Below are 12825 nucleotides of genomic sequence, written 5' to 3' on the forward strand. Positions count from 1 at the left end.
AGGTTGCTGGTGAAGAGACTCATTCACTGAACCTAGCCTTTGGGGCAGTCCTGAATAAACCATCCAGACCAGGCTCCCGCGACCTGGCACGTAGGACACATGAAGCACAGCATTATGCTTCATTTTATACCCTCCTAAAGGAAATGCAAGATGACCTAGAATTATAATGATTTGGTTCTGTGTAATAAAAGCATCAAAGAGAACTTTGGCGAATTAATAGCCCTAACTGACATTCTTTAGACCCACCAAATCATACAAAATATGAACTCCCATGCCTGTCTTGCTAATACTGGTGAAATCATGCAGGTTTCACTAGGACATTCAAGGAAATGACGGATGACATGAGAAAAGGCAAATGTGACATTTTTACATATATTATACCTGGTTGGGGTCTGAGAGGAAGATGAGATTCTCCTCTAATCATACCCTTTGGCTTGGAGTCCTTTTTACCCACAGATTTCCCTTTGTACTTGGCCTAGGCCCAGGGAGAGGTGATGAAAAGGGGAGAGACAGCTCTCCACCACCAAGTAATCCTTTTGCCGATTGCCCTTTGGCTGAGAACTCAGTCACCCAGCTACAGGGAACTCTATCTGTTCTACTCCTTTAGTTTAAAAGGAGTTGCCATCCCGTCTCATTTCCCCTTTGAAGTTCTATTTCGATGCATGGCAAATTCTAGCAATGACTTAAGATTGATTTGGGCCTGGGTGGGAGGGAGAGCAGAGGTGGGTGTTGGGACTTGGACTCCCTGACCAAAAGCTTCTCTTGCCACTCGAGTTCTGTGATTTCTGTGCCTTTTGCATCTGGGGGTAAACAACTTTTTAGGTTACTATGACTTCCATTTTGCTTAAGAGTCACAAAGCCCATGTTTCTGTGCTGGCTGCTGGATGTATTCTATCAAAATAAAGAAGCTTTTTTTACGCACTTAGTGCTGGGTTACTTTGGAGTTGGAGGAAATAAAAAAAAAATAAGAAAAACTTAGACAAACTTCTTTCATATAAATACCATTTCCATAAACTGCATTTTAATGCAGTTATGATGCATTGTGATGATTTAAATTCATTACGATGGTGTCAAAGCATGGAAGAAAAATGGAAAGATATTTGAAAAGACTTTAAAAATAAACAAAGCTGAAAAACATAAGATTCTTTTATAAAATTGCTTTAACAGTTTGTTGACGATTTGCATGCAGATAATTCACATTTTGATTGTTCTTGTCAAGTTGTTTGCTCTGTATATTCCATCTTTTCTTGCTAGATTTTTAGCATTTATTATATATTCCTAAAATCTGGAGTAAAGGAATAAACAGCCTAAAGACAGGATCGTTATTATAGTTGCTGTCTGTATGTAACTGAAGTTGTGACATTTACATAAGCAACAGGGTTAAGCAAACATAAATTTCACATTTCCTAAATACCATGTCTCCCTTGTCACCCATGAGTAAATGAAACTCTAATAATAAAAATACAGGATCCCCACAATTATATCTATTTATCCACAAATATATTCCCCCCCACCCTACCCCCAACACACACACACACACACACACATACACCAATGCAGGCTAAAGAGAAATCAGAGACATCATGCCCTCAGACAGACACAGACACAAATGATTATTCTCATTTGACAGACCAACTGTACCACTCTTTCCTTATATTTCACTCCAGCCCCAGAGGGCTGGATCAGGAAAGAGACACTTGATAGCTGCTGTTTCCATAGTTGAAATATTTGTGAAGTTAACGCATAATCTGAAAGCAGAAGCTAATAAATTACAGGGTGCTAATTGGAGCTGGAGTGGAGCTGTCAATCATGTTATCCTAAACACAGAGAGACCCTCATAACCTAAAAAGGCAAGGCAGCCTCCAAGAACAGCTCCCAGTTGTTTGCAGCCATGACCTCCAAACATCATGTCCAGGCAAAGAGTGGCCACTGACAGAGTCAGCAGAGGTAATTCTGCTAATCCAAGTCTACTTTGAGATAGACAAATTTTCTCTTAGGGGGAAGAGTACAATATTTTGCTGAAGAAATGATGTTTAACCTTCAGAGGAATATGTATTGAGTTTACTAGAAAAATTATTACTCTGGTAACCCTTTATTTGGAATGTATCACTTTAAAAAAACAAGTTAACCCAATAAGAGAAAAATCTACAAAAGCTCTCTACATCTATATAAAATCTATAAAGCTCTCTACAACATTGTGTCAGGTCTACCTCACATTACAGTATTTCTATAAGTTTTCCAATGTACTCTTACAAAACTAAGCTCCTCTAAAATAAAATTAAGAGGTCCAAATTTCTTCTGCCTTACTGGAATTCAGTTATTTCACCTACAAAAACAGCAGCAGCATATTTCCTATTACTTTGTTTTGTTCTTAGAATCTCTCAGTAAGCTCTATTTCTACTTATCTGCCAATGTTTCAACTAAAGTGGTTTTATTCAAACTAGCCTTCTCTCATTTCCATTTCCTATCAGAAATGCATAAATGAGTAAATATAATATGCAACTATAATTACTTATTAAAAATTTAGATTAAAGGTAAATTAAATTTTGGAAAACAAATCTAAAGAATTATTTTTTATTTCTAATGAATATTTGCACCACTCTAATGATCTAGTTACTAATTAGAAATTTTTATCAACATTTACTTTTGGAGTACATACATTAATCTCCACCTGTATTTACAACTAGGAAAATATTCCACTTACCTTCTAATTTGGAAGCTTCTTCAGAATACCTCAAATAGTATTCACTCAAGAAAATAAAATCAGGGATCTTAGAATTCTAAACACACACTTGCTAGAAACAACAATTATGATTGGGATCATTGATGGGAATGTCTCAAACTCATCTCTCTTTCTTGTAATTCTCAAACTATATAGCCTTGCCCACAATTTTGTTATTACTCCTTATTTTTAGTAGGTACAATCCTATTTCTTTTTTCTTCTAGTGCATTTTGCCCAATATGTACCCCATCTCAGAAAGCAATTGGACATTTTTTTCCTCTAGTATCATGTTACTTTTTTCTCATTGTACCTGCTTTTTTAGGAAATTTCTTGATATCTTGGGAAGCAGTACCTAAAGGTGCTGTATTATTAGTATCAATCCACTTGCTTTGTAAAGTGTGAAATACTGTTTTTACCGCAGGCGGTTTTTTTCTGTACACTCAGAAACTGACAGAAGGACATTAACAGGCAGATTTTGCTAAGAAACATGGAGAAAAGGGATTACGATATTTATTTTTCCTTGTTCAAAGACTTCTTTTAAAAATATATTCATCACTCATACTTAGGAGTAAGAAAAGGATCTAGAGAAATAGGTCCACACACTGAGAGAAAACAACTATGAAGTTGTATTCAAATGGAATTGGTGGAATGGAAAATTATTCACAATTGTATACTTAACAGTTCCTAACTATTTAGTTAATAAATAAAATGGTAATACTGGGCACCACTATCTCTCATTGAAACTTTGGATGTCTCATCATTTGATGTTTAAGGAATGGTGTCATTATAAATAGGACTGAAAATTTTTAAAATCCACCATGGGATACCTCCATCTCCCCCTTTTTTACTTGAGATATAAAAATATATTGAAACTTTAAAAAAAGAAAAACAATGCTTTACTGCCTTCATATGTACCCATACTGCCAGTTAATGTAGGCTGTGGGTCTTAAGAGAACAAGGTAGAAATTATTTACCACTGAATCTTCCTGTGCCACAGAACAGCAACAAGAGCAAGACATTAAATATTAAAATAAAACAAAATTATACAATTTAACGATATATATTTTCTCAGATCATGAAAGCTTCTGACTACATTTTCTTAGTGTTATCTTAGAGTACGTATTTAATTTTGTCTCTTTATCAGATGGACTTCTAATTTGAATTAAATTACACACCCTTCTTATTATAAACAGAAAAGGTCTAAAAGTGACCCTAAAAAATGCTTTGCATGTTTTCTTTAACTTTTGTGATCTATTTCATATTCGTTCTTGTCGTATGTCTTTATCAATGCTCTGAATGAAGTTAAAGCTGTATAGTCTCAGTTTCCAGGAGGGTATCAAGTTCACTGTTGCACAAGATTTCAGCCCAATGGTATACAATCTAGCAGTTACCAGAGTAAATAAACACAATTCTTCTGGTTCCCTGGGTTAGAGCACTCTGCAATGTTTTCTCTTATATTCTACAGAAGATTCTTGTAAATTCCTACTCTTACCGTATTAGAAAATCTTCACCATCACTGCCCACTTATCTAAATGCTATCCATTCTTCAAAGTCTAGCTTAAATTCTGCCTCTTCCACGAAGACTTGTCTCCACATCAGACCAGTGAGTGGCCTCACCCTAATGTAAACACTTGCCACCTAATTTCTATGCCACTTATTTGACACATTATATAACATCTTGTGACACAAGTCAGGATTTAAGAGGGTCTAGTAGTCCTCAAGATCATCCCATTCACTCTTGACTTACAATATTCTTTACCCTTAACTACATATTAAGTACATTGAGCAGGTACCACCGACTATTGTGGAAAAAAACACAAATTGTTGCATTAAAATATTTTATTTTATTATGTGCAAACAAATTTAAAAATATAGCTTGATTTGAGATTTGGAGTACAAGTTAGGAGAAAAAAAAAGTTGTCTGGAAGGCTGCTTCAGTAAAGAAAACACTCTCATTAAAAGGAGTGGGGAGAGATTCTGTCACATTTAGTAGGAGCCAGTAAGTGTCAAATATCCTTTTCCTCTACCTGTATCCAAGCCTCGGTCTCTGTCTCCTGCTAAAGGACATCACTTCAACAACTATCCTCTCTTCTTCCTGCATCATTACTTTTCCCTCTCTACTGGATCATTCCCACTAATATAAAACAAACTCCAATATTTTCCCTTTAAAAAAAAGCAGAAAGCAAGCTAAACCTTCCTTGACCCATCTCCTTCCAGTTGCTGTGTCACGTCTCTCTTCCCTTTAAATGGCAAAATGCCTTAAATGAGTCATCTTCTTGCTGTCTCCATTTACTTTTCCATTTTCTCTTGCACCCATTCTAATTCAGCTCCCCCTCCGCCACTTGTCAAGGTCCATCAGCTAGCTCCATTTGGCTAACCCTGAAGATCAGTTCTCAGTAATCTTTTTAATTGTCTCATCAATAGGGTGAAACATCAGTTTGGATCCTCTGAGAAGCAGACACCAAGACAAATACCATGAACTAGAGGGCTTATTAATATATTCTAGCAATTACTAGAATGAATAGTGAATTGGAGATATGATAGAAGCCATGAACCCTGCAATCTTTAATCTTTAATGGTGACACTAATCACTGTCATCCCCGTGGGATTCAATGTTGTTTTTGATTAATTATTTGCACTGGGAGAAGGGAAGGAGGAGGGAGGCAGTTTCAGAGATTTCCACTTGATCTTCCATGCTATGGTCTCTTACCCCACAGCCCAAGAATCCAATGAGGGAGTTACTCCAACCACAAAATATGTCAATCCCAATTGCACGTTTAAAGAGTGGGAAAATGACCACTGGGTGGGGCTGTGGACCCAGTGAATGTATTGTAAGTTAAACTTTAGCCAGGATGCAATTTAATACCTGGTCCCATAAGCCCCACTCTAATAAAAGGGTTATGATGATGTATCAAGTCTCTGGATACCAAAATCAACTCAGATCCCATGTGCAATACTCTGAAATGTCTGGGAATTCCCCCTGCCTCAGTGTACAGTCATTGGAGTAAATGGCCATAGTTCCCAGCGGAGGAATCATTACAGTATATACTGTGGTGGTATTGCACGGTCCATCCACCAAGGACCTGTCCACTTCTTCAGTCAATAGACTGCAGATCTGAAAATTGGTTCAGATCTGAGAACTGAGGAAGGATTATAATTTTTACTGGAGTGAACGCATCAGCCCCCTGCTTCTCCATTTTTGCCCTTGTGATGGTTAATTTTAATTGTCAACTTGACAGGATTAAGAGATACCCAGATAGCTGGTAAAGCATTATTTCTGCGTAAGTCTGTGAGGGTGTTTCCAAAAGAGATTGGCATTTGAATCACTGGACTCCATAAGGAAGATCTGCCATCAATGTGGGCAGGCACCATTCAATTGGCTGAGATCCATGATAGAACAGAAAGACAGAGGAAAAGAGGACTCACTCTGTCTCTTCTGGAGCTGGAACACCCATCTTCTCCTGCCCTTGGACTTCAGAACTCCTGGTTCTCTGGCCTTTGAACTCCAGGACCTGTACCAGCACCCCACCCTCACCCCCCAACCAGGTTCTCAGGCCTACGGACTTGGAATGAGACAAGCCAGTTAAGCTTGTTTCCCTGGTTCTCCAGCTTGCAGATGGCATATTGTGGGACTGCTCAGCCTCAACAATTGTGTGAGCCAATTTCTTTAATAAATCCCCTCTCATTGATCCATCCATCTATCTATCTATCTATCATCTATCTATCTATCTATCTATCTATCTATCTATCTATCTATCTATCTATCTATCTATCATCTATCTACCTACCTATGTATCCTATTGGTTCTGTTTCTCTGGAGAACCCTGACTAATACAGACTTCTACTGGTTGTATATAAGTCAAGGATTGGCTGCCCATCTATTTTACTAGTCATCTACACAACTCTCCATGGTCAAGCCCCTTTGGCTGCCTCTCCATCATCATAGTGTAGGGTGTGCCCTGGCCTCTTGTAGTCAAGTGCAGCCATCTGGCCTCTGTAATTTCAGGCCTGCACCGTGCCCATGCATCATTAACAAGCCCAGCTCTGTGACTGCCTCTCTCTGGCCTGAGAAGCTCAATGATGCTTAGGGAGGTGCCCCTCTCATCAGCACATTCTCGATGACCTTGGTGAATGTGTCCCCTGCTAGGTCTTCCAGCCTCACATGATAGGTCCATGCCAGCATTCCCACTTCCCTCAGACTTTTTATTTCTTTATTTCTTCCTCTACCTTCTGATAGGGAAACTCAGCATGGACCTTAGTTTTCTCCAGGCCTCTGAAGCCACCCTAGCCACAAGTTTGCCCCATGTGCATGGGTCTTTTCCAGGATGTTAAATCTGATGTCCTAGGAAAGTCCAACCCAGTGAATGAATCCTTCTTGCTTATCCAGTCTTACCTTCCCATTCTCTTGATCAAGCACCTTCAGAATGGAATCCCAGCATCACTCCCCTGGCTCCCACCAGTACATGTTAGCTAATTCCTGGAGCTCTTTTGAGATCTAATCTCTTTCCTCCTTTATCAGACGCAGTATATCCTTAATCAAATTATGCTGGGATTTAATTCTAGTTATCTTCCTGGCAATCAGGATAGGAGGTGGGTGCAGCTTCCAAGGGAGCACCTGTGGCATGGTTGAGAAGAGGCCTCTGACATGTCTTCCTCTACGGAGAAAGAGCTAGCTCTTACTTTGGAGGGATTGGCTACCTCTGCAAGCTGGGAGGGATCCGAAGGGTTTGCTGAGCCAAAACCTTTGAACAACCATCCAAATACCCTTAATCTTATGTTTTAGGGGCCCATGTTTTCTCAACAGACATACCTTGACTGAGCATTTAAACATCAAGAGCTCTGCAACACTATGGAATACCAAGTTTGTCCCTCAGCTATATGTGTATTTTTGTTGTTTTAGAATGCTAGAATGTAACCTTCATTGAAGTAGAGACTTTGCTTTGTTTATTTGCTTTTACTTATTTGTTTATTTGTTTATTTGCTCTATTTGTATCCCGTGTAACAATGCTTGATGTATAGTAGGCATAAATAAATATTTATTGAATGAGCTGATGAATGAATGTGTATCTACATGGGAGCATTAAGTTATAATATATCCTCTCTAAGGGATTTTATGCAGACATTAGAAACACATACCAAAACTTTTCAGTGCTCGAAGGAAAACATTATGTAAGAAAAATTTTCAATGACAAGAGGGAAAGCTTATGCAAAAATTTCATAAGCTTTCAAAGCTTATGAAAAAGAAAAAAACAAACAAAACAGGAGAGGTACAACTACAACTACTCCAGCCATGAAAATAAGTTCACATTGGGGAAAAAAAAAAAAAAAACTGGAAGGAAATGTTTTAAAATATTTACAATAGCATTTGGAGGGTATATTTTGGCCCCTTAATTCTTCTGGTTGTATGTGAAGAAGCCTGGAAGGATTGGAATAGGTCATCTGATTCAGGCATCCTGTAGCTCTGGCCAACTGCAAAAAGGAAACTTGGACAGGCTTCCTTTTTCCAAGGAGAGAGTGTCATGGAGAAGTCAAGGGAACCCTAACATTTATTCTACATCCATAGAGGCAATTCTGAGGACAAAAGGTGGGTTTGGGTGAGAGAAGGGAGAAACTAAGAATAATAAAATAAATTTTGGCCTCCTTTAGCATGTGTTCACCATCATTTCAAGGGCTTCCAGAATTTCAGTCCTCGCCTACCTGATCTGAACCTCAAATCAGTCCCCCAATTTATATAATCTGTCTGTCAAGGTCTCAGGAGATAACTAAGGATTGAGTTCACCTTGGCATCAGCTTTCCGGCCCCTTCTGTATAAGCCACAAGCTAAGACTTGTTCTGAAATGAATTGGATAAAAGTGATGAGAAAATCAATCCATCAGCCCTTTAAATGTAAGTACCTACTTTGGCTTAGATAATATACAAAGGAGTGAAAGACACCACCTTATCTTCAGAAAGCTTGTGATGTATTTGAGTAGCTAAAACACATAGAAACAGAATAAAAATATATGTGGTTACTGCCCAGTGAGATGTAAAGACAATAAGGGCAACAGTAATTCTGAGAAGGGAGAAGTGAGAGGGTTGGGGTAGACCTTTTCAAAAAGTTGTAATATGAGCTAGCCTTACATGTTGAGTGGGACTTCTGAAAAGGTAAGGAGATTCCAAGAGGTGAGAAAAAGCCAACATGGATAAGCAATGAAGAGTGTATCTAGGCCTAGAAACAAGCTCTTTTCTCAAGGATGTTCTGAGTAGAGCAATTTAATCATAATTATATCAATTTCTTAATTGTACGTGGGCAAATATTTATTCAATTGTCAGTGTTAAGCCATAAACAATATTTTTCATTTTTAACTTATCTAAATATTTTTTCTTATGGATTATTTCTTTTCCTTGAACAATTCGAAGTGAAGGTTAGATTTATTGAACTGATCAGCTTTTTCATATAAAATTTTACAAATTATAGCATCTGCCTTTGTTAGCCATTATTTCTCCCAAATTTTAATATTCCCAGGTTACCTTTTATAGATAAAAAAATTTATCAATAGAATTCTATATTTCTGTTAATTTTTAGTAAATAATGCATTTTCAACAAGTGCGATTTTTAGCCATTGCCAATTTTTTTCTCTTGATTATAAGATTTAATTTTTCCAGAATTAACTTCCAATTATAGAATTGTAATTACAGAATTAACCAACCTATTATATTTTATCAATTATTTTTATCTGTAACACATTTTACATGTGAAATTTTTATCCACTATTTTATTTTGCATTAAATATTCTGTCAGTATTATTCATTAGGAACTATTTTTTAAAAAGATTGCTAGTTTGTTCTTTTTCTTAGACAAAACATAGGAATTTTATTGGCTGTTCCCCTCAGATGTTCTATGAATTCTCTATTATCCAAATTGTACTGCAAATGTATTATACTGTAAAACCTATTCTATACACTTCTGATTCCTTTGTGTATTTGAAAACAAAGGTCCCTGACACTGGCAGAGTAAAACCTGGTTGCAAGCAACAGAAATTGACTCTTCATCCAATTTGGGAAGATTTGGGCCATTATTTCTTCAGATAGTCTTTCTGCCCTTCTTTCTCCTCTCCCTCTGGGATTCTCATTATACGTATGTTGGTATTTGTGATGTTGTCCCACAGGTCTCTGAGGCTCATTTTTCTTCATTCTTTTCTCTTTCTGCTCCTCAGACTTGATCATCTCAATTGACTATTTTTAAGTGTGCTGATTCCTCTTCTGCCTGCTCAGATCTTCTGTTGAGACCCTTGTTTTAATTGCCTCCTATTCACCCTGCTGGTGAGGGAAAGACTCCCAGGCTAAGATTATGAGAATGGCCAAACACATGACATCCAGCACTGAAAAAATGAGATTCACAGCAGTTTATTATCACATATACTCACAGCCTAGCAGAGTAGGACATCACATGCCACACAGGGCCGCATAGGAGTTGTATTCAGAAACAGAGTGAGCAAACGGGCTGTGGGAGGTAGGCTTTATAATTTCAAAAGGATATAGTTGGCTTGTTTGAATAATTTGACAGGCTGGTGGAGAACTGAATGGTGCTACTCAGTGATAAGTGGGAACTGCACCTGGTTCCCATGATAAGAAAGGTTGTTTGGCTGGGGGTACAAAGTTTCTTTTCGGAGTGATTAAAATATTCCAACGTTGATTGTGGTGATAGCTGTACTACTCTGTGAATATATTTAGAACCATTGAATGATATACTTTTAATGAATGAATTGTGTAGTATGTGAATTATATCTCACTAAAGCTTTTATGTTAAAAAATAAAAATTTAAAAAATTTAAAAAATTAATTATTGAGAGGGTATGAGGGTAACTCACAGAATCCTAGGGAGGGCTGGAGAGTCAGACTTGGGGACTACAGAGCCAGGAGCAATGGTTAGGAGGAGACAGCAGAACCAGTGCAGTCTGGCTTCCCTGGTGGCCAGAGGCACCAGGCTCCAGTCTCACTCTACTAAGTTTTCTGGCCCTGGACACTGGCTGCCACCTCCAGCATGACTGCCTTTTCAGTGTCAGGAGCCAGACTACTTCAGTTGCCACCATCACCAGGGAAGACTCATTGCATCCTGTTTCTTTGCATCCCTAGCTCTCAGTTAGAAGCCTGGGGTGGGTGGGTCTGAGCCGTGAGGGCTAGGTCACATGCCTGCCTCCTTGCTGCAAAAGATGCTAGGAGGAGCACATGGAACACAGCTCCCACCTAGATGATAAAGGCTGAAAATTCTCCAGCACATGGAGGAGCTAGCAAAAAGAGTGACAAATGCCCATCAGAGGATCAGAAGAGCAGAGAGAAAATATCCTGCCTTGTTCAGCAGAATACCAGATGTGACAGAGTGACCGCAAATCCCGGACTTTAACTTGTGGCCTGTTCACCACAGAACTAACAGATTCATGTCTCTGTAGTCCTCAACATTCAGCCAATCATTTGTGCAGGTTCAAAGGTAGTAGGTAAGTTAAAGGATTAACTAAATTATTCAAGGTGGAAGCAAGTACATGATACACAGTAGTTTTTAGCAAGTGTTATGATCAAAATGTTCTTCTCTATACTGTATTTAGCAAACATCCCACATATGGCAACTGAATAACACACAGAATGGTCACATTCGTGTTGCTGTTAGAGCAGTTGAAACTTTAAGATTTAAATGGGTAACTGCAAAAATATATACATTTGTTTTAAGTCAGAGTGTTTCTCTGAAGAATTTTTTAAATAGTTTTTATTAAGTTATTTATATTTTGTATGGTTGCTAAAAATCACATAGCTTGAAATAACATTGTAACCACTTATATTTAATTTTAAGAATAATTTGACACTAAATGTAATGTTAAGTATTTTATATGTAAAATCCATATGGTAAATAAAAACCATCTTTATACTAGTTAATTTCTATGATAACAGACAAGTTACAGAGTGATTTTTATACAACCCAGAGGTCACAGAATGCCAAACATTAGGACTGAAAGATCATGGTCCTATTTTCAATATGACTGAAGCTGCTGTTCTAAGCCTCCAAAATACAAAATATTTACAGTAGTGATTGAAAATAATATTTTATTCTAGTAATAGCTTTTCGGATGACTTCTCATGTCACACGTGCTGGTTCCTTCTGTACGTATAGACTTATTTAGTCATTTCCTCTGTCTCCTTCGAGAGAATCTGGATTTCAGTCAGTTCCTGAGCATATTTCTTACCCCTCTCCTTCAGGTCCTTGAACATACCTACTTCTATCTCTAACCAACAGACCAAGATTTTATTACAGCTCAGACTGAAGGGTGGGCAATGGCCTGAGGGACTTCAGGGGAGAGAGAGAGCAGTGTTTCCCTCCCAGACTTACGATTCTTCCTAAGCATTCCACATGCTCAGTGGCTCACCTCATAATTCTACCGCAGATTAGGCAGTTGATATGGGGATTGTTACAACTAAAACCAAATGGCTCTCAGAACTAAGGTTAGAACTTGGGAATTTAGCAGTGTTAATTTGGAGTCACAGACCACCATGAAATCTATCATTCTTCTAGAGTCTTCTTTCAGTAACTGCTTAATGAGGGCTAGGTCACATGCCTGCCCTCATTTATCTCAACTCCATATTTTCCAAACAGCACTACTACTCAGAAGCGCCTCCATGCCCACTGTGAGTGAGACAGGCATAGCTGAGACCTTCAGGCTTGCCAGGAGGGCAGTGAGCCACTTGTTTCTCTTGGCAGGAATTGTTATCTGCATGTGGTTCCTTCTCTTCTTTCCTCAGACCACAAGATTCAGATTCCTTAGAGCCTAGAGGACCCTCAGAATTTCCTTCACCTTGACTGCATTCGGTAGCAAGTACCATATAATTTAACCCTTCTTGGTTCTTGGTTTCCATGAAAGCAACTGGCATAACATCACCTGAATTCAAGCAAGTCGTATCGCCCTCTTCACCTGTTGAAAAATATGAAAGTTATCCTAGCATCTATTTAATGTCCTTTGCTTGGAATAATATATAGACTGTGTGAGAATTACGACAACCCCAACTTTACACATTTTTTTCAGCAAATATTTGAGAGGACTGCTAAGTGCTGGGAATACAAAGATCAACAAGATGTGC

At 38.2% G+C, this 12825-nt stretch overlaps 1 protein-coding gene across 2 annotated transcripts in view; it reads right to left on the bottom strand.

The window, feature by feature from the left end:
• Nucleotides 1–12348: 12348 nt before the first annotated feature.
• Nucleotides 12349–12825, bottom strand: part of ROS1 (ROS proto-oncogene 1, receptor tyrosine kinase) — a 139662-nt gene continuing 139185 nt past the window's right edge. For both annotated transcript variants that reach the window (XM_063097740.1, XM_063097739.1), the window contains exon 44: nt 12349–12659. In XM_063097740.1, coding sequence (XP_062953810.1) covers nt 12349–12659 — 311 coding nt within the window. The remainder of the gene's footprint in view (nt 12660–12825) is intronic.

This window comes from Cynocephalus volans, chromosome 5 (assembly GCF_027409185.1).
Source record: "Cynocephalus volans isolate mCynVol1 chromosome 5, mCynVol1.pri, whole genome shotgun sequence".
Lineage (NCBI taxonomy): Eukaryota > Metazoa > Chordata > Mammalia > Dermoptera > Cynocephalidae > Cynocephalus > Cynocephalus volans.